Below are 22,161 nucleotides of genomic sequence, written 5' to 3'. Positions count from 1 at the left end.
GGCTCAGACAGACTTTGCTTTTGCCTAAAGAGACCGAGCCACATTAGACTATAGCTTCTCCGTTGCCTCTACTGTAGCATTTCATCAACCACCTCTCTATGTGCTGCTAGCGGCGGTGGGGGGCGGGGGGTGGTGGTGGGTGGCTCCTAAAAGAAGCTGACACCCTGAGCAAGCACTCATTTCCCATTTATGGTGCATGATGAGCTTTCCCTGTTTCTCAAAACCAGTTTGGTTTGAAGATTATCCCCCTGTTGACACTAGCCCACCCTGTGAAACTGACAAGCCCACACACCTTTGTTGAAAGAATGCGTTTCTTACTCATTATCTGAGAACCTGTGAGCCGCTTAATAAATATACTGATGGAGGATTCCTGGCACATGCTTATCTGAACAAAGGCCAATTATATTCCACCCCATGTACTATCAAAGAAATGCATTAATTGATTAAAGCAATGAAAAGAAAGCCTCTACCACAAATAGACAACAAATACCACCAACACTGATTTAAGAACGCTGTCCAGTGACCTCAATAATGCACTGAAAAATCTAGTCAGTGACAGCTTTTTAAAGGTCAGTTCAAAACAAGTAATCCTGTGGACATCAAGGCAATCCTTTCACTCTGGTGAAGCAGTTAAATAGTGAAGGTCACGGGGCTTTAGCAGCCAGATAAAGGAGAGAAGTAAAAGCAATTAGACAAAATGGATGCTGTAATCCTACTTTTTAGACCTCAGAGCCACACTAAACAGAGAGATCCAACTTTTCCACTTTGCTATTCAGAAACTGGCAGCAGAGTCCAAATGAGAATTCCATAGCTTCATTTCTTTCTTACCTGTGCTAACTACATGTTTTTTGTTTGTTTGTTTGGTTTTTGTTTTTGTTTTTTCAAGCAATGTCTACAGCCTTGGGAGAAAAAAAAATCACCAAATCCATGGATGATGCTGTGTATTTATCATCTAAATTGAGATCCCTAAGTATTCCTTCAACACACAGAAGTATTGCTGAAAATTACAAGACTCACTTCGCTGCTTGAAAAGTTGCTTTAGAGTGGAAGAAAAATGTGCAGATTCTTGGATGGCCACTTTTCAATCAAGTGGAGGTACTCGGACCAGGGGCATCAGCCTCTTTTCGGAGCTCTTTTAACATGTGGATTCTCAGGCCCCGCCCCAGACCTACTGGATCAGAATCCACATCACATTAAAACTTGAGAAACACTGCTGTAGGAGATCTTACAGGACGATTTTTTCTATCCTTCTCCCAACCTTAGTTTCTCGGATTGGAAAATGGAATATACACAAAGGGAAAACAAACAAACAAACAAACAAAAAACTAAACTAAACGAAAGGAATACAGTTGACATGATTGGGGGGGCGGGGGCGGTGGGTGGGTAATGGGGAACTTCTTTAAGATCTCGACTTGTGAGATTTTTCACGTTGTAGGACCAGCGTATATTCTTTTGTAATGCAGCAAAAATAATTTTTAAATGGCGCTAATACTCTCACAGCATTGCGCTGATGAGTTTTAAAGGGACCGATTTAGAAGCGCGGACACTTCACAAGTGTTAGTGAAGTGGAGGAGCCAGCACTCCAGCCTCTCCCAACCCGACAGCCTAAGAGCAGCCCTAGTTCCCGCAATTCGCCCCTGTAGATTTGCCCTCCGGTCCCGGCAACCTTGGTCGGCCAAACGCTGGGGTCCGCCGAACCTCTGATCCGAACTGTAGTTACTGGAGCGTTCCGCAGGCTCTGTAACTTTCCCTGGAATGAAATAAATAAACACCGTAAGTGCCGAGATAGCGGGCCTCAAAATATTTTTCGTTCTCTGCAATCATTCAAGAAAAGAGGGGCGGGGGAGGAGAATAAAATGTCGCGATCTGTCCGAGAAAGGGCTCCGGGACAACTCGTCTGGGCCACTGCAGCAGCCTCGGTTCCAGACTTAGTGAGCTTTTCTCGGCTTGTGTGGGTATCCTATAGCGAAAACTTCAAGAGAGCAGTCCCCGGGGAGAAGGGCTCAGGCTGGCGTCCTGGGCGGGCCAGTCCGCTCGGCGAGCCTCTGGGTCTCCCCATCCTCCTCTGCCTCCCGGCCTCCTCCTTGTTGCAGGGGGCGGGCTGGAGGCAGCCCAGGCAGGATGTACGTGCGCACGCGCTCGCGCATATACGGCTGGAGGAGTCCTGTTCCTCGGGCATTTTCCGAGGAAGTCTGGAGCAATTAGGCTCAGTCCGGGGAGAGCGAGCGAGCGTGCGGGCGGCGCAGCCGGCGTGTCTGGGCTGCCTCGCAGGGAGGGAGGGGGCGGCCGGCCGCCCGGCGGCGACCCCGGGCCCCGGCCGCCACCATGGGCTTCGAGCTGGACCGCTTCGATGGCGACGTGGACCCGGACCTGAAGTGTGCGCTGTGTCACAAGGTCTTGGAGGACCCGCTGACCACGCCGTGCGGCCACGTCTTCTGCGCCGGCTGCGTGTTGCCCTGGGTGGTGCAGGAGGGCAGCTGCCCGGCGCGCTGCCGCGGTCGCCTGTCGGCCAAGGAGCTCAACCACGTCCTGCCGCTCAAGCGCCTCATCCTCAAGCTGGACATCAAGTGCGCGCACGCGGCGCGCGGTTGCAGCCGGGTGGTCAAGCTGCAGCAGCTGCCTGAGCACCTCGAGCGCTGCGACTTCGCGCCCGCGCGCTGCCGCCACGCGGGCTGCGGCCAGGTGCTTCTGCGGCGCGACGTGGAGGCGCACATGCGCGACGCGTGCGACGCGCGGCCGGTGGGCCGCTGCCAAGAGGGCTGCGGGCTGCCCCTAACGCAGGGCGAGCAGCGCGCGGGCGGCCACTGCTGCGCGCGGGCCCTGCGGGCGCACAACGCGGCGCTGCAGGCCCGCCTGGGCGCGCTGCACAAGGCGCTCAAGAAGGAGGCGCTGCGCGCGGGTAAGCGCGAGAAGTCGCTGGTGGCGCAGCTGGCCGCGGCGCAGCTGGAGCTGCAGATGACCGCCCTGCGCTACCAGAAGAAGTTCACCGAATACAGCGCGCGTCTCGACTCGCTCAGCCGCTGCGTGGCCGCGCCGCCCGGCGGCAAGGTAGGCGCCCGCCGCCAGTCCCGACCCTCCGCGGGGCCCCTTGGGTACCCCGAGCGCCTCCCGCTCCCTTGGGGCCCCGGGATGCCTAGAACTTCCCAGGAACATCCCTACCTCCTCCTTTTTCCACTGCTTACCAGTGGTATCACCGTGAGCAGGTCCTTGAAGCAGTTTAAGCTTGGAAACTATAGTCCCTAAGGTTTAGGTACGCAGAATGTAGAGTAGCTACAGCAGAGCTTCCAGGGGTCTGGAAGGACTAAAAAGAACCCACAGTCAGCGTAGAGTAAGAGTGAGCGCCGCTCCGAAGTCGGAATGGTGCCCAAAGGCTTTAATGCTCAGAGAAGCTAGGTGATCTTGGAGTAGTTGCTTGACCTCTATTAAGGCTGAAAAGTTCCTTTATACACGTGGCAGACAGGATGAGATACTGACAGACAGGGTGAACTCTATCCATGCATCCCTAGGAATTCCAGAAAGAGTAAACGAAACACACAGTTCTGAGTAAGTTCAGAAGGCTGCCAGAAGGCAGGCCCCTGGAGTCAGAGCTGGCTTTAGACGCGGGCTTTGCTGCCAGCTAGCTGGCTGACCTTGAACAAGCAGCTTAGCCTCTCTAAAGTTAGAAACTGGTCCCTAGAGATGTGACATGGGGCTTGGGGGAGGCGGGTGTGGGGAACACAGCCATGCACTGCCCGTGGGCGTTCATCCGGGGATTCCAGAAAAAAAAGGAAGCTCCACCAAACATAAACTAAGAATTGAGAGTAAGTCCTCTGGAATTGGAACTGTTTTAGAATTTAGGCTTTTTTTGTTAGCCAGCGGGTGAGTGAGTGACTGTGTGGCTTATGCTCCACGTGCCTCAGTTTCCCTAAATGTAGAATAGGTAGTCATCAGCCTTCAGTTGACAACTTCAGGAAGTTGTCATACTTCAGAGTGTGTTAAAAAGACCTGGCACTCTGCCTTCCGCTCGGGTCATGATCTCAGGGTCCTGGGATCGAGCCCCGCATCGGGCTCCCTGCTCAGTGGGGAGCCTGTTTCTCCCTCTCTCTCTGCCTGCCTCTCTGCCTACTTGTGATCTCTCTGTCAAATAAATAAAATAAAAATTAAAAAAAAAAAAAAAGACCTGGCACTGTGAGAGAGTGAATGCTCCACAAATGTTGCCTGCAGTCATCTTTAACATCTCCCCCTGAGCCATCTGGTGCTGGTCCTTGGTGTAATTATAATGGCCACTACTCTGGAAGGCTTATTTTGCTTTAGGCCTTATGCTAAGTACTTTCAGTTGTTTCCTTCTTAATCAAGTGGGGCAGGTGTGATGCTTTTCATTTTGTAGATGAAGAAAACAAGCTCTAGTTGAGGTTCAGTGGTGCCTGGGTCCTAGCTTTTCGGTGCCAGAATTTTGTTCTGAACCTCCTGCCCTGGTCTCTCCAGCCCCAGGGCTTTTTTTTTTTTTAAGATTGTATTTATTTATTTGAGAGAGAGAGTGAGCAAGTGAGAGAAGAGAGAACACAAGTAGGGAGGGGCAGAGAGGGAGAAGGGGACGCCCTGCTGAGCAGGGAGCTGACATGGGGCTCCATTCCAGGACCCCCTGTTCGTCCTCTGAGCTGGAGGCTGATGCTTAACCGATGCTTAACCGACTGAGCCACCCAGGCGCCTCACCAGCCCCAGGTCTTAAGCACTATTGTGTTGTGTCTCGGTGTAACCACAAGTCCCATTTTTTTTTTTTTTTTGAGTGTTTATTATGTGCCAGCAAATGTGGGAAGCACTTTACAGGCATTATCTATTTAATCCTTTGAAGAGGAGGAGACAGGCTCAGTGCGGTCATAGAACTGGTCCAGAGTCAAACTGTGACTCCGGGAACAGAGTGGAGATTCAGGTTCACGTCAAGAGTTATCCACCTTGGGATGTATGGACACTGTGTGCCCCATTAGTCTTTGTTGTAGGAGGCTCTCTTATGGATTGTACCATGTTTAGCAGCATCTCTAGCCTCTACCCAGTAGATACCAGTAGGACTCCCATCCCACCTCCAAGATGTGACCACTAAAAATGTCTTCAAATATTACCAAGTGACCTCTGAGGCTGGGGTGTGTATGTATATAACTGCCAGTTGCAAACCAGGGTTTCCCTGCTTGCAGAGTCCACACTTGAGACAAATGTGGAGGAGCACGGTGCTTCTCTGTGGCTGACTATCCGCTGCCTTGGAGGAGAGCATAATTGCCGGAGGGGCCCCCAGGGGCCTGTATCTGCTTTGCCTCTCCCTGTGCTCTCCCAACCCCCCTTCCATACGTGCACACCGGGCCTGTGAGTTTCCAGTTTCCCCACTCCCCACCCCCCTCATCCTGGCCCCCTGGCCTGTCAGCTGCAGTCTCAGCAGCTGGCCAGCTCTGGGCGAAGGGCAAATATTTACAACTTGGAGGCTCACCCAGGACCGCACAGGCATACAAAAGACTGGTGTGAGCCTGTGAGTCACCAAAACAGAGGGCGAAGCTTGGTTTTCTAGCAGGCGCCGGGTTTGGGGCAAAGGAGTTCCTGAGTTTCTCTTGTTTATGCTGTCACGCGGGCTTCCTGCGTAGTTTTAAGTGACGCTTATTTATAAATAAGCCATTCACTACCCCAGAGTTTATACATCATTCATTGTTAAGCTAGTTTATTATTTCTTCTTGCCTCTCTGTTTTCTTTCTGGAGTGTTTGGGTAAACCCTCTCTCAGAACCCAAAATATGATACTTGAATCTGAACTGTGGATGTTTTGAAGCTGTGTTGGGTGAGCGGGTGGGATAATCAAGGGTATTAAGTGTAGGGACAAGATGTTGCTTTTTGAGCTTACAGAGAGAGTTCCCTTCTGGAGTTGGAGCCCTCCTCCGAATTCTGCACCTCAGCGCTAGCCTCAAGGACAGCCAAGACTGGTCTGGCCTGCAGTCTGCAAGAGTTCCTTCAGACCCTGGCTGGCCTCAACTGAGGCCTTAGGGGAAGCTTGTGGCTTTTGCCCTGAAGTTAACCCTCCGTGGCCCTTGCTGAAGGCTTTTGCTGTTCCTGTATCAGCCAGAAAACCCTCTCCCACTGAGAGCTGTTTAAGAACTTGTTTATTTCATTGGGCTGACTCTCTGCTCCTGCTGGGTACTGTTTATTCTCTTCCAAAAGGCAGAAGGATTTATATTACTTGGAAACTCTCATGCACAACACTTTTTTTTTTTTTGGTAATAAATCCTAATGTTTATCTCTCTGTTAGAAACTGAAATAAGATAAAAAATCTTATTTTTCTTTTCTTTGAAAAGAAGACTTTTCAATACCATCCCTTCAAGGCCTAGACCTTGTTTCAGAAAATGATCTGGCATGCTTTATTTATTTATATCTGGCATTATTTAAATTATCTTAACTTTCAGGTTTTTGACACTAGTTGAGTATGGAAGGTTTGTCTGTACCGTACCTCCATACGCCTTGTGTCTCCAGGGCTTTGCTTCTCAAACCTACCTCCCTGTGATCGGAATCACCCAGAGAACTTGCTAAAACCCAGGATTCCTGAGGCTTGCTCCTACAGCTGTCGATCCATTACAGCTGGTCTGGAGTTGGCATTTCCCAAGCTCCTAGGTGATGCTGGTCTGCCTATCACCCGGAGTAGTTATTTAGTTGGATTCAAGTATGGACGGAGACAAACAGGTATTGGTTTCCTCCTTTTAAGAAAGACCGGAGTAAAGTCCTAGAACCCAGAGGGCCTCGCACTTTTACAGTAGGTAACCACAGCCTGACAGGCGTCTTGAACCACTAGGAAGCCACATCTGGGCTCTGGCAGACTTGGTGATGGGATACTTGAGTAAGTTGAAGAGCTTTGTTGCTTGCCTGTCTTCCCACCCTGACTTGCCCCCCTGATTCTGAGAGCAAAAGCATTTCACAGCGGACTTCTCTGGCTTTCTGAGGAAGGGACACTTGCGAACATTTCTTGGAGATGTTGAAAAACCGGAGGAGCCTTGTCCTCAATCCCTTCTGCTGTTTTACTTCTACATCCAGCCCATCAATAAGTCCTGTTGATTTTACCCCCAAAACACATAGTGTACCTATGCCCTCCTCTCCCTCCCCATCAAATGGTCACCATGGTCCAAACCAAGGTTTCCCAACTCTGCCTATTAACGTTTTGGGCTAGATAGTTCTTGTGTGTGTATTGTGTTGGGGGGACGGTTTTCCTGGTTTTATGGGATGTTTAGCAGCATCCCTGGCCCCTGCCTGCTAGATGCCAGTAGTACTTCCCAAGTCGTGACGGTCACGGGGGTCTCCGGACACCGCCGGCTGTCACCTGGGGAACATAATCAGCCTTGGTCTTAGCCACCATCATCTTTTGCCTGATCACAACTGCTTCCACGACACACCTTTTCGATCCCCTAAAATGACCTACCACCAGGAATCATCTCTTCAAAATGTCAATCTGATTGTACTTTATTTTTGTAAAAGATTTTATTTATTTATTTGACAGAGAGACAGTAAGAGGGGAATAGAAGCAAGGGTAGTAAGAGAGGGAGAAGCAGGGGTCCTGCTGAGCAGGGAGCCTGATGCGGGGCTGGATCCCCAGACCCTGGGATCATGACCTGAGCCAAAGGCAGACACCTAATGACTGAGCCACCCAGGTGCCCCTTGATAGCACTTTAACTTCTTAAACCCTGCATTTGCCTTCCAGTTGCTGTTGCACGGCTATAAGGTCCAGTGTGCTCTGGATCCTGCCAGCCTCCCCCGTGTGCTTGTATTCCTTGTCTCTTCCCAGTTTCAGTGGTTTCTGGCAGTTCCATGAATATGCCCCAAAGCTCCTTTTTGCCTGCCACCCACTTCTGCACCCACCTTTGCGCTCCCTCTTTTCTCTACTTGCAACAGTCTTCCCAGCTAATCACTAGGTAATCTGCAAGTTTTCCAACTCTTCCCTCCTAACCCCTACTTACATGTCAGCACTTAGAGTTGGTTCATCACAACATTGCCATCCTTCCCATCCCAGCTCAAGCATTACCACCTCCACGAAGCCCTCTGTGATCCCCCAGACCAGGTCTGATGCCCTGAGATGTTCACTTTGGTACTCCTCCTGCATGGCATTCGTCACAGCTGGAACTGAGTAATTGGAAGGGCTCTTTATTGTGTCTCCCCAGGAGGGAGCATGTCCATCTTCTTCAGGCTGTGTTCTGGGCATCAGATTGATGTACACTGTAAACTCTCAGTATGTGTTCAGTGGGTGAACTCAAAATTGGAATGACTGTCTTGTCAGCCATCACAACTTTTCAGATTGCTAACCAACAGTGAGCTTGTATTGGAAAAGAGTTTCTCGGTGACACCCCACCCCCTTAAAATTGTTCCCAGGTTTTTGGGAGGCATTCTTTTTGTTCTACTAGATCCACCCAGATCAAATTGTATCAAGCACCAAATCCCAGAAACGATTTTGTCCACTAATAGACAGTTGTATCGAAAGGCGTTCCAGATGTCCAAACACTTTGAAATGTATCTATCAGAGTGTTAACCTTTCAGTATATTTTCTGTTTCTGGAAAGCTTCAGCAAATAACCATTTCATAGTGCCTCTAACAAAACAGCCCAGTTCAGCTAAAGGGAATTGTGGGCTGTCAATCCATTTCATTTAAGTGTTATAAAGAAAATTAAGATTTGGTTTACAATGTGTTTGCTGGATTAAAGGATTTGGATTACACTGGATTAAATGACTGTAACAACCTTTTGAACTGAGAATTCTGGTGATAGGTATTTTTAAGTGGTTCTTTCTGCTCTTGGAAGTGTTGCTTGCTTGCTTGCTAACATCTAAAAATGTTAGATGCATAAGAATCTGTAAGGCAGTTATGTGTTAGACTGTAGATCAAGAAATATTAATCACTTAGGATGCTTTGTGTATGCACATATATGAGCTTCTCCATCGTTTTCATCAGGTAGAGCTCCTTTTTTGGTAAAAGGGGCAGATGATAAGACAGATTAGATAAAAGCTAGGTTAAAGCCAAAAGTTCCACAGAATCTAATCTAAGCCTGGGATTTGAACCCAGCAACCGACCTCAAGGTTATACACCATTACCATTATAAGAAAAGCATTTTCTCCTGAGGCCGTGTTTCCTGTGAGGTCTCATACGTGTTTCCAGAGGACTGTTATTATATATGCAAACCCTTTGTTAATTGGAGGTGAAGGCACATCATTTTATTTCATCCTCAGAAAGACCCTGTGGGGGTAGGTACCCACAAAGCATTACCTTCCATATTACAGATGGAGAAGCAGAGGTTTGGAAAAGTAATCCCCCAGCACCTTCCTTTGGCTCCATTTAGTTGGTCTGATGGCTTCTGGTCCGTGCTGATGAAGTATGTTCTTCTCATATCCTAACTCCCGTTCTCATAGTTCTGGTGTAGAACATACAAAATATAATACAGATCCTTTGAAAGAGATTTCAACAAAAACAGAGAATTAAAGACGTAGTATCCTGGGTGGAATAGTGACTCATTTCTCTAATTTTCATGCTCTTGATTTATAGAGTGGTTGATGGCAGGAAGACAGTGTAGTCCTTCTTTATGTATTCTTGCAATTTAGCCCCTCACATTCCTAATGCACAACGTGCCGGGACCATGATAGGCACTTGCGGATACAAAGGTCAACTTGAACAGCTTTAAACCATGAGATCAATCAGACATGCACTTGAGTCCTTGAAAACACAAGTCTACCTGTTCTTTGTTCACTGAAGCTTTCTAGATGTGGATTAGCTTCTGTCCCCCCTGAACTAATGGGGTCCTAATAAGTCTGTTTCAATAAAAAAGGGAAGTGGTATAACATAATGATTAGTTTTGCGAAGAAAATAACTAACAGATGAACACAGGCATCCATCTTTCTCACTCATTCCATATATGTATCCGCAGGGAACCTGGGGGACAGAGACACCAAGCAGGCTGTGTGTGACTGAGCCCAGCAGCAGCTTCTTCCCCAGGAATGGGGAGGGATGAACTGTTTCGTAAGCAGTGGGTATGCAGAAATGAGTCTTAGGCAGAGAGGTCACCCTTAGACTTTTTCTGGAAGCTGTTGTCAGGTGTCCTGTGTCTCTGCTGTACACAGATCAGATACAGTCCTTTCCGGATGTGGGTCACGGTTGGATGTAGGCTTTGTGTAAACAGGCAGGCTTCCGAGTACCCTGAATCGAGTTGGTTCTTGTTATGTGGTTAGTATCCAGACCCTGGAGTCGGTGGTAATAGGGTTCATGTGTTTCCTCTGTCTCATTGTTGAGGGCCTCTTGCGACTTCCTGTAAGCCGTAATTGTCTTCTCTCATCTCTTAAATGGGATAATAACATGTAGGCTGATAGAGCTGGTTTTGGGTTAAACCAGATGATGTATGTCAAGTGCACAGTAAGACTTAACAAGCATTTATTGAACATCTATTAAGTGCCTGGCACCTGTAGGTTTTATAGATTTTCTTTAAATAAGGTGCTAAGGAACATTAGACATCTGAAGTGGTGTAACGGAGAAGATGGAAGGGGGCTCTTGCTCACAGGTTCAAGGTTTCGTTGTGAGCCTCGTGCTGCCCTGAATGACCAGTTCTAGTGGTAGGGACTGGGTGAACGAGGAAGGTCAGGTCAGTGGCACTGTCAGGGTAGCAGCCCTGGGCTTCGATGGGAAGGAGCAGGTCAAAGCTCGTGAACAACATGAAGACTAAGGAATTGTTGGGTGTATTTGTATGTCTCCCCCCAACACTGACAAGGCTCAAGAGAGGGGGGCCAGGCAGATCACCTGCCTTCCTGTAAGCAAGAACTTACAGTGTTCTACCTGGGAAGCCTTTGTGCATTCACGTTTGGGGAGGAAAATGCTTTAGGGTGGGTCATGGATCGAATGTTGGCATTTCAAAGCCTGAACTACCCTATACTTCATCAAATGGAAATGTGCAAATGTGGTAGTACTTTAAGTAAGGTTGTTCTTGCTTGTTTTTTGGTGAAGCCTTGCTTGTGGAAGGTCAGCAGGAAAGAGATGAGTTGATGATAAAAATTAGAGAAATAAACTTGAAATCAAACTCCTGGGAATAGAGAAATAGGTATTTCGGGATTTCTCAAATTATTTAAACATAGCCACAGACTGAAAAATACATATATATTTTTTGGTCTAGGGAATACTTCTGTTCCACTGGTTTTCAAAAATAACTTGTTTGGGGGCGCCTGGGGGGCTCAGTGGGTTAAAGCCTCTGCCTTTCGCTCAGGTCATGATCCCAAGCTCTGCTTGGCAGGGAGTTTGCTTCCTCCTCTCTCGCTCTCTGCCTGCCTCTCTCCCTACTTGTGATCTCTATCTGTCAAGTAAATAAATAATCTTAAAAAAAAAAAAAAAACTTGTTTGGCTTATGGATGAGTTTATATACTGAGTTTTTATATTCTGGAGGTAGAACGACTCTGGGAAAGCTGTTCCTTTGTTCCTTTCTGTTTCTCCATGCCCTTTGCCTCTTCCTTTTTGCACCACCTATCTTGGTGATGGATACATACCACTAACACTTCCACTGGCTGTCCCAACCATTTTCAGCTCATTTGTGTCAACCCCGTGACTGCCTTCGGTTTGAGGCTTGAAGAGTTTCCTCTGCTGTTCTTCCTCCAAGAATATCCCTTCTTTAGAACTGGAGTTTGAATTCTCTGGAGGGGAGGAGGTTGACCCAAGCCACCTCACCACTAGAAACATGAATTGAATAACAAAGAGGAAAAAAACATTTTAGTCTAGGGAGTGAAGACACCCTCATCTCTTCTGTATGGAGGTTCCCGAAGTTCCCGCAGCCGGCACTGCCTCCTGGTCTCCCAGCCCCCTCCGCTGCTGCATACTTTTGTGCTGTCTTGTCGCTAGCCCACAGCAGAGCTGTTTCCCAGCTGCGCGACTCTCGGAGAGCTTTGCATAATCTGAGGCTGAGAGGTGTCCTGTCACCCCAGATACACAGACTAGCGGTCAGTCAATTACAGTTCTCAGAACCCGCTGGGCAGCTTTCCAGTCCAGCCAGTTCTCGGCTGTGAGTCCCACAACAGCAGTAATTGGGGAACACCCATCATGGGGTGGAAAGGAGTGTTTAGAAAGAATCCACATTGACAGTGGCATGGATGGGCTCTGGGGGCCACCGCACAGATTAAGAGATGGCATGCATCCAACCTTCCGAGGCCAGAGAGTTGGGAGGAGGACGGTGACAGAGCCATACTAAGAGGAAAAAGGACCTTGCCTGTAGAGGACAGTTCATGTTCTTGGACATTTACAAAACAAATGCAACAGAAACATCAACAAAACCCAGCCACTGTATAAGATGACTTTGACAGAGTACTTTGGATTTTTGCCTTTTGCACGATGACTTTCATTTTCCCCCCAAATTCTTGTCCACTTAGCCCTTGAGTTGAAAATAAGTTTTGATCTCATACGTACTGGTTTGAATATGATAGCAAAGCTTATTTTCAGAGCTGTCAACTATTGTGTTCCTGTGCGTTGAGTTTCCATTTCTGCTCGTGATTTACTGGGATAAGTACTGTGCACTGTTCATGCTGTTATTTAGGGCGTGGTGACCCACGTCTCCTTCTCTAAGGCCGAGACATCTCTGTTTTTTCTCAATTCCAAAGACCTAAACACTTCCCAAGGAGACCCTGCGCTGCAGCAAGGGCCCAGCTATGAACTTGCTTCTGGGGTGGAGGCTGGGGAGCTTCCAGGCTCACCCCGAGGAGACCGGGCTGTCACTGGACTCCAGAATTTTCCTTTTCCGTCTGCTACCCAGCTTTTGGTGAGAGGTCTCTGTCTCCTGAAGGGAAGAGACATGTGCCATCAGAGAAGAGCAGGAGAATAGGGAGAGCATGAAGCAGAACTGCCAAGGAGGTGCTGTCTCCCCTCCATTTCGGTTGTTGTCGACTGTTCTCTACTCTTCACCTTTTCCTCCCAGCCCATCAGAGCGCTAATGTGGTGGGACGTGGAGCAGTCCAGTGCCTTGGCAATCCCCAAATACCCTTAGCTCCCCATCTCCCAGCTGCTTCTAGCTTTGCTCTCCCGATCCAAGTCGACAGATCCTTGGGCTCACTGTTGCTCCTCTGCTCTTGGGGGCCAGCACCTGCTCCGCCATCCTCTTTGTTCCCACAGCCCCCGACCTCAGGCCTGGGTGTGTCATTTGTCTGAGTTCCCCTCCTCATCCCGGTTTCTCAGCAGGACAATATCCTTTACCTGCCCTAGCTCTGCTCCACTGAAGGTCCGGGCTGAGCTGCTCCCCACTGTGGTCTTGTCTCCTGCTGCCATCTCTAGAAGAACAACTATCCATTGGCACTTAATCATCCATCTTAGAATGTACCACTCTTTCTCCAGACTTTGAGGGAGGGAAAAAAAAAAAAAAAAGACACATACCTGGAAGGAGCTTCTCTCAGATGGCCAGATGGTGCGATGGATATATAATAATCTTATTTTGCTTAACTTCAGGCCCCTGCTGTGCCAAACTTGCTTGAGATTGACTAAGTTAATTTAGGATTAGACATTTTTTATGGCTTGGATTTTGTGACAGGGAAATTTTTGTGCTTACGGCGTGCCACAGCCTCAGCTGAGCTGCAGGAATGTCCACCCCACACTGTGCTCTGTTTGTGTTTTGAGCACTTCTGTTGGCCAGGCACTGTGCTGAGGCCCTTGTCAGTGACTATCTCATTCAGGCTTCTTCATAACCCTGTGATGTGAGGAGAAACCATTATTATCCCATTCTATGGATGAGGAAACTCAACTAGGGTTCTGACCCTGGAGTCCCAAGATCTTAACCATTACCTCGTCCCTGTGTAGGGGGTGCGTAATACTCTTATGATACCCTTCATGGCATAATAGACACTCTTAATCCCTGCCACTATTATTACACAGTCCAGAGAAAGCTCGCTTAAAACTCTAATTACAAAACTAATTAGATGTCTAATCCTTCATGACATTTTAATGTGAAGGCTCAGTCTTGTGAGGCAAAGGGATTTTAGGATATGGGGCCAGAATGTACCCGTAGAGTACAAAGAGCGTGGACATTGGAGTCCCGTGGACCTTCATTCCTGGCTCTCTCTCCTTGCAGCTGTGTGATCTTAAGCAAATGTCTGCATGTCTTGGAACCTCAGTTTCTCAGGTGTAGAGCCTGGATACAATGGCTGCTTTTGTTGAACTGATGTTTGAGATAATCCTTTATTGATGTGAGTTTGAGCTCTTCCCCTTCTTTGTTTTACTTCATCAGGCCATTGGGAAAATTTCAAAGCATGGGTTATGATAAACCACCAGAACAGATCAATATTGGTTAAATCTCCTTAGATGAAAGAGCCGCTCATTAACATCTTCTCTATCAAAAGTGAGCAAAGGAGCATCGATGTGAGCCTTTGCCCTTGTGCCATATTTATGTCTCTTTAATTGGTATATAATTGGTATAATTTAATGGGAATTATTTAAATGCTCTTTATCCTGATGTATTTTTCAGCTCAGGAATAGGTTAAATGATTAAACAGGAATTAATGTTCACATGTTAAATATGCTGTGCAAAAGTCCAGTGTTTAAATTCTCTATTCATATGTTTTTTCTGAAGAATTAGAAATTAAGGTAGTTAAGGTTGCTTTCAGGGGAGGAGAATGGAAAGGGAAAGCCAGAATCAAGTTCATGGTGTCCGAGGAAAAGTTAGATGGAGAAATGAAAGGAATTCAGCCTCGGCAGAGCTTTTCTCCTCTCCTGTTACTGCTCCCAGCATCGTGTGTTGAATCGTCCATGTGGTAGTTCACTACTGTAAATCAGTCCTCAAATAGGCAAGGGCACCTAAAGCCTGTTGTAATCCTCCTGGACCGCAGACTTTGTCAAGATGCTTGCAGAAATGAGAACACTCCTTTCTTTCCAGTGATTGTGACTGACAAGGAGGTGTACATGGTCAGCCTGATTTTCCAAACATGATTTGCAAATAGCTGTTGGCCTAAGGAATGGTGTGTCTCAGGCATTGTCTCACTTCTCTGTGGAGAGAGATCTATGAGACTGGGTACAGACTCCGGTGTCTGGTCATCTCAGGTTGGGTCTTTGGGAGAGAATTAGTTCAGTGAGTCGTTGGGAGTTTTGTTCCGACATTGGTTTCCTGGGTAAGACTTCCTATCATGAGTTCCTTTAAGGAAATTTTTGGAACGCCAACCATTGAACCGTCTTGAGAAGGTCCTTAGATACTGCTAGGCTCTGTGGCATTCTTTTCTACCTTCCACATGAGAAGGGAATGGTGCGGAAGAGTAAGTGGGGTCCAGAATCAGAGAGCATCTACATCCCGGTGTGACCTCTTACTAGCTTTTCCCACCTTATCGTGAGGTTGGTGTTCGTGCCAGGTGATGAAATTGGTGGGATTTATTAAAGAAAATAAAGCAGTCACACGTTTAATATCATTTCTGGCACATACTAAAGCAGCCAATAAATGTTAGCTGTTATCACTGTTAATGCAGTATACAATTTCTTTGTTTCTCTTTCGTTTTTAGAAAGAATAAGTGGTTATCCCATAGTAGATTTAAAACGAGCCCTAGAAGATTTGTCCGCGTGTTCTGGTCCATGCATCATTGCAGATTGTCAGACTGGAGGCATCTGCCTTGGATTACTGAGTAACGGGCAGTTTCTATCATTAATTATGAGAGCCAGCAATGTAGCTATGTGTGATAAGTCACTCAAATTCCAGTGTATTTCTAACTTTTTCACCCCTCTAACATAGCAGGCCAAGAAACGGACTTACCAAGATTATCCTTTCCCAAGTCAAAGAGATATGAACTCTCAGTTTGTGAATGCTTATGTTTACATTTCAGAGCTATCAGGTTGATCCTGAGTGTTTATTCTGTTTGAGCAGCTTGACAGTTGCTGCCTGTTAACTGGTGCAGGTCAAATTAATCAGATCGATACCATTGACACACAGATGCTCTGGATGGCCATGCTGTGGATTGGAAATATTTTTTGAAAAATCAGTACGTTGTTATTATAGAGGCCTTGCTGCTTTGGGAGAGGTGCAGTAGGTTGATAGAGATGTGTTCTCTTTATATTAAAATACTCTATGTATCAAATAAGTGAGCTTGTGGAAATGAATATTTTGTTCCATCGTTCTTAGAAGACACCTAGTTCTTTCATTAAGGACTTTTTTCTTTTTCTTTTTCTTTTCTTTCTTTTTTTTTTTTTTAAGATTTTATTTATTTGACAGAGCGAGAGCACACAAGCAGGGGGAGTGGCAAGCAGAGGGAGAGGGAGAAGCAGACTCCCCGCTGAGCAGGGAGCCCCATGTGGGACTTGTTCCCAGGACCCCAAGATCACAACCTGAGCTGAAAGCAGATGCTTAACCAACCTTGGGGCCACCCAGGCACCCCAAGACTGTCTTTTTCTCATGAAAAATTGTCATTATTGTTTTTACAAGCCTTTAACAATGGATGCTTAGGGTTATTATGTAACATTTTTGAAATTTTAACAAATTTCTAATATTTTCATTTCTGCTGTGCACTAGTCATGAGACACAGTTGTGGTTACTGAGAACTTTAAGCATGGACGTAGTTTTACGTATTGAGGCCTGTTGGTCATCTATATGTATTCTTTTTTTTTCTTTTGGTTCTGCTGGGCATCGGTCCACTGCCAGCGTTTGGCAGTGAGCCCTCCTGCAGTCCATGGCGCAGTGCTGCAGGAAAGCTGCTGGCGCTGGCTGTCAGAAAGCCTGGTTTCCCTTGCCAGTGTGGCTGCGGCAGATCCTCAAATCCATGCCCTTCACATGTGGTCGTTTATTTCCACAGGAAAAGTAGGAGGCAAAGGTTTGATCAGGAGGCAGTAAAAACCACAATAAAATCTATTTTCGGATGAGCTGTTAGGGTTGGTTAATGGAGTATTTCACATTTTCTAAAAATGCAGCATTTAGGTAATACCGTGTTTACGCAGAAACCATGAGTGAAGCATTTGCGAGTGTCTGCAGTCCACACCTGCGTCCTTCCAGTCTTTGGAAACCCTTCCGAGGGGCTCCGGGAGCTGACGGTGCCTGTCAGAGCTTGGTTAGGGACTGCATACACGGAAGGGGAAATCTACTTTTACTCGTGTGTCTGTTCCTTGAGTGTCAGCCGAGGTGCTGAGGCATCTGTGTCCCTTGCAGCTGTTGAGCGTGGCCTGTGCGAGCTGCCTGGGTGACCTCTGCTTGCGTGACTTCAAGGGGCTCACGCTGACCAGCCCCCCTTTGAACAGAGTGTTTTCTGTTAAACAGCCCGGCATCTCCGCTGGCCTGGACAGTAACGGCTTTGTGAAAGGGCCCCTCTCCCCCTCTCAGAAAGATGCAGGCTCCGTTTCCCCTCCACGTTTGCGTCGGCCTTTCCACAGCCTGCTTTCCCCTCAAGCCTCCCAGACACAGATGACTATTGACAAGGCTTCATGCGCTCAGACTTCCGAGAGCGCTGCTCCTCAAACCTTCCGTGACAAAACATGAATGCTGCTGTTGAGAACGGTTGAGGAGCAAACAGAAAGTCGCTGTCTAGACAGCCGGCGTGCGATGGGCCGGTCGGAGGAGGGATGCGTGTGCAGACCACGGAGTCACTGATAGGTGATGTTCATCAGGCCTGCGTGGACACCGCCAGACATTCTCACGTGGGCACCCAGGGAGAGGCCGGGTATACGAATGTCCGTAAACCCCTCGGCACAGGACACTGTTTCAGCTGGGGCCCTATAAGTTTCCTTGCTTAAACTGCCCAAGAGACAGAGGTGTTTGAAGGATGACCTAAGAGTCCTTGAGTCCACTTAGGTAGAAAGAAAACTGCCACCATCGATTCCCTGTTGGTAAGTAAAATTTTGAACTCATTTGTTCCCTGCAGGGTGAAGAAACCAAAAGTCTGACTCTTGTCCTCCATCGGGACTCTGGCTCCCTGGGATTCAATATTATCGGTGGCCGGCCCTGTGTGGTATGTTAATTACTAAAATGTGCTTTTCCTTGCTCTGCTGCAGCGGGAAGAGGGGTCAAGGTTGGGTGGGGTGGGGGGGCGGGCTAGTGAGGGGTAGGAAACCTTGTTTACCTCATTCTGCTTTCTGTAATTAGAGAGTTCATTGTTTATCTAACATCTTTACCCTCAGGGATTTTTATTTAGCTGTGGTGTCCTAAAATAGCATTGTCTTAGAAATACAACAGCTTATCTGAACTGTTTAGGTTTTGGGGGGCATGTCTGGTGGTACAGCCGTGGAGCTGCAGGAAGCTGTGGGAGATGCATGCACTTAGAACTGAGCCACTGAGCTGGAGTGTGGGCTCAGGGACCGGAAGTCTGAGCTGGAGCTCCGCTCTGTCAGCATTTCATTAGTCAGAGATGATTCCCTAATTCATGGGCTATTGCATCCGTTTGCTTTTTCTCCCACTGCAGCTCTTTTGTCCACCCCATTCATCATTAGCTCCTCCTCGGGGAAGGAGAGGCCAGATTCAGACCAGGCAGCTGAACAGGGAGGAAAATGTCTGTGGAAAGGACCCTAGGGATAGGGCGTGGCAAGGGGCGTGTTGCAGGATCACACCTTTCATGCCAGCTTATCTGAATGGGCGTCATCTCTTGCTTCTATCTCTGGCAGATCATTTCCTTGTTTGTTACCTTCAAAGGACAATAATAGTCCAAGGAAAATCGGATTCATTCATGCAACAAATAAGTATTGATAGGGGCTGTTTGGTAGGAGCTGGAAGGCACTTTGGAGCCCAGGGACACTGGGTCTCTGGGTCTCTGTGGTCATTGAGTTTATGTCCTGGTGGAGACATTAGGCAAGAAACAAGTAAATGTCACAGTTACAGATTGGGAGTCATGTGATGCAGCAGAAAAATGGTAGGATGACAGATGGTAGGTGCCAAGGAGCAAGGGGCATCACTGGCCAGGGGGATCAGGAAAGCGAGGAGGAAATACTAAGCTGAATCTTAAAGGATAAGAAGATGCCAGGCATCCAGATGTGGTTAAACTCTGTGTCTGGGTCTGGCTCACCCTTGGGTAGGAGGTATCCTGGGAAAAGGCCATTTGAGCTGTATTCTAAAGGATGAGTAGGAGAGTTTGCTAGATCAGAGGTTCATACACGATGTTTCTTTAAGCACTCTTAACTGTAAAAAAAAAAAAAAGTGAGCTTATTTAGTTAGTTCTAAATTATATATTTGCTGCTGAGCTAATTCTACGTGACTTAAAAAAGTTACATGCAAAACGGAGCATTTTAAATGATGAAATTAAAAAATGAGTGTGAATATAGTTTTTCTTATGTCCTTTCATCGTGCCAATGCCCTGCATTGCACAGGCCCACCTGGGGAGCGCACTGACCTAGAAGAAAGTGAACGGGCCCAGGGCAGCTAGCGCGAAACCTGGAATAGCCCTGGAGTTGTCAGCTGGGGGAGCTGCAAAGAGTACAGCACCTCTGGAGTCACGGGGCGGGCAGGAGGAGGTCAGGAGACCTGGAGAAGGTGGGGGAGTGAGCATGAGGAGGAGTAGCCAAAGGCAGGGTTTTGAAAACACACATTTTATTGTAAGGAATGACAGCTTAGGGATAGGCAATGCACAGTCAGTAAGTGATGGACTGATGTATTATCTGCCCTATAAAACTTAGCTACAGGAGAGACCCCTTCAGACAGTGAGATTAAACTGTGAGAAGGAAGGGGTGGGGCAGGAGCACCCCCAGTTTGCTGAGCCCCAGGGATGGGCACACACCATGGTTTGTTGCATTGTCTCACTGAAATTCTTAAGACACTGTAGAATTTATGTCCCGTTGGTACCTTTTCTTTTTCCTCGTTTGCCAGTTGGCTGAGCCACCAGGCAGCATGTGATGGTGCTGGTCTGCTGGTATCCTGGCTGGGGGGGGGGGGAGCGGGGGGGGTCACGTGCTCCAGCAAAGGGGAGGGATGAGGAGCGGACTGGGACTCGGATGTCTGAGCAGATGGTCCCAGGAAACAACAGGACTGGTACCAGTCCGTGTTCCCCAGCTTACCCTCCAGAACGTGTTGTAGAACGGGCTTCGCTTTACCACTGAGCATGAGTAACAGAGGCTTTCCTTCATTAGGCTTCATAATTACTTAATCTCTTCTCCCCACCGTTACCAGTTTTAGGACGTGACTTCAGCAGACCCAGAAGCACTTTACTGTTAGTTGTCACAGAAACTTCCGAGGCTGAAAGGGCCCAAACCAGGAAGGTCCCTTCTCTGCCTCACCAGAGCGTGTATAGGAAAAAGGAGCCCAATGTATGAAAAATGCTTAAAATGGGACTCCTGGGTGGCTCAGGCAGCTAAGCATTTGCCTTCCGCTCGAGTTATGATCCCAGGCTCCTGGGATCAAGTCCCATGTCAGGCTTCCTGCCCTTCTCCCTCTTCTCCCTCTTCTCCCTCTGGCTACTCCTCTTGCTTGTATTCTTCTTATCCCTTTCTCTCTCTCTCTCTCAAAAATAAATAAAAATTTTTTTAAAAAGTGCTTGAAATGGAGAGGCATGCCTTGTGTCTTTGGTGATGGTCGGAGAACTTACTACGTGTTTGTTTTCTGTCCTTCCCGGGAACGAAAGGACACTCCCAGCCTCATTGGAATATGGTGCTTTCTTGTGCTTATCAAAGTACGTGTTTTAGGTTATTTTCTTTCTCCTTTAAGAGGCTGATTGAAGTGCAAGCCAGAGTGAATTCTGTAGCTTTCGTAAGTGTTCTCAGTTCATGTGGTCTTTTTGCAAGAACTACATGCATGTCCCCTGGAGGAAAGTCTAATTCCATATGCATGTGGTTGCAATAGTGGTTTTTTTTTTTTTCTTTTTAAACTTGTCCTGATTAGCAGAAGTCGCATAATGAACCCTAAATGTATTCTGAACTGTTGCCTGGAAATCTGGCAGGTCATTGAGAACATGCTAAAAAGCCAAGATGAGCAACAATGCACACTCATTGTTAGTACTGGAAGTAGAATGCGGTACACATGACGTGTGTGTTTCCCAAGGATTTCTTGTGTTAGGAGCCTGGTTGGGTTGTGACATAGGCCCAGCCCTGGGGGGCGCTGACATAAGGCTTTTCATTGCTTGATACACTGCTCTTAGTAAAACCACATCGTTCATTCATTCATTCTTAAGTTTCTAAAGAGACGGCATCGAGTCTGGCGTATTAGACCTTTCACTTCAGCTTTTGGCACATACACTTTATTGTCAGGTACCCCTGGGATGAAAACAATCCCTTTTATTTTTCCTTTTCTCAAGCCAGCAAAACAAAACAAATCCCAAGCCTTGTTAGTTCACCTTGATAAATAGCTCTGACTTAAAATGTATTAGGAGAGGAGCCAGACAAACCAAGGAACAGGGAGACGTCTTTTAAGAGACACGTCTGGTTATCCAGGATGGAACTGATTTGGCTTTCTTTGATTTTGTGCTCTCTGTATTTTTTTTTTTTGCATTCTGTTTCTACCTCCTACCACTGTCTTAATTTAACCTGAATTTTGCTCTTTGTTTTTGCCTGTTCCTCTGTTTTTCTTTTTTTGCTTGAACTTACTTGCTCTCCTAAGAAGAATTACTTGCGCATGATGTAGTATTCTGCAAAACAAACCAAGCCAAAAATACCCTCCCCCTTCTCCCACTCCCTTTCCAGCCAAGAAATGCAAAGCAATTAATTCAGAGTAAGCACACGGATCTCTTTTCTTTGGGTATATTGACATCACCTCTTAGGGAACTCAAGATTGTCCATAAATCCTCTGTGGTCCATTGAGGCTCTTTGGGTTTGTCCGGAGGAATATTCCATAGCTGGAAAGTGTAACTTTTGAATCCATGTGTATTTTTGATGGCGCTTAGAGCTTATGTAAGGGAGTTGAACTGTCCTCTGTTTGAAACTGACCTATGCTACTTTTTAGCTATGTGCCCTCAAACAAGTTACTTAACCTCTCTGTCTCGGGTTTTTCATCTATGCAATGGGTAAAAATAAAGTATTAAGGTTTGTGGATATTGTGAGGTGAAACGGGACACAGAGTACCCACTATCTACCTAGTATACACTCAGTAAATAGAAGCTGTTGCACAGCTGTGTACTTCTGTTTGAGCAGTGCACGTGGGGTGATCCACGAATGCCCTGGGATGAGTGCATTAGTCAGGCCGCTGTGAGAGACAAAGGAGGCAGGGAGAAATTCAGACAGTGACGGGTTAGTGTGCGGTGGGCCGGTTCAGGGTGCTGTGATGCTGGGCAGGGCTGCCTTTTGAGGATAGTTGA

The 22,161-nt window shown here is 47.3% G+C and overlaps 1 protein-coding gene across 1 annotated transcript in view; it reads left to right on the top strand.

The window, feature by feature from the left end:
* Positions 1-2,232: 2,232 nt before the first annotated feature.
* PDZRN3 (PDZ domain containing ring finger 3) overlaps positions 2,233-22,161 on the top strand; it is a 252,182-nt gene continuing 232,253 nt past the window's right edge. Inside the window, exons 1-2 of the mRNA XM_045992155.1 lie at positions 2,233-3,048; positions 17,815-17,901. Of these exons, the coding sequence (XP_045848111.1) occupies positions 2,326-3,048; positions 17,815-17,901 (810 nt within the window). The 5' untranslated portion in view covers positions 2,233-2,325. The remainder of the gene's footprint in view (positions 3,049-17,814; positions 17,902-22,161) is intronic.

Source organism: Meles meles, chromosome 20, assembly GCF_922984935.1.
Source record: "Meles meles chromosome 20, mMelMel3.1 paternal haplotype, whole genome shotgun sequence".
Taxonomy (NCBI): Eukaryota; Metazoa; Chordata; class Mammalia; order Carnivora; family Mustelidae; genus Meles; species Meles meles.
Note: the sequence above shows the minus strand (reverse complement) of the source record. Positions and strands in the feature narration are given on the sequence as shown.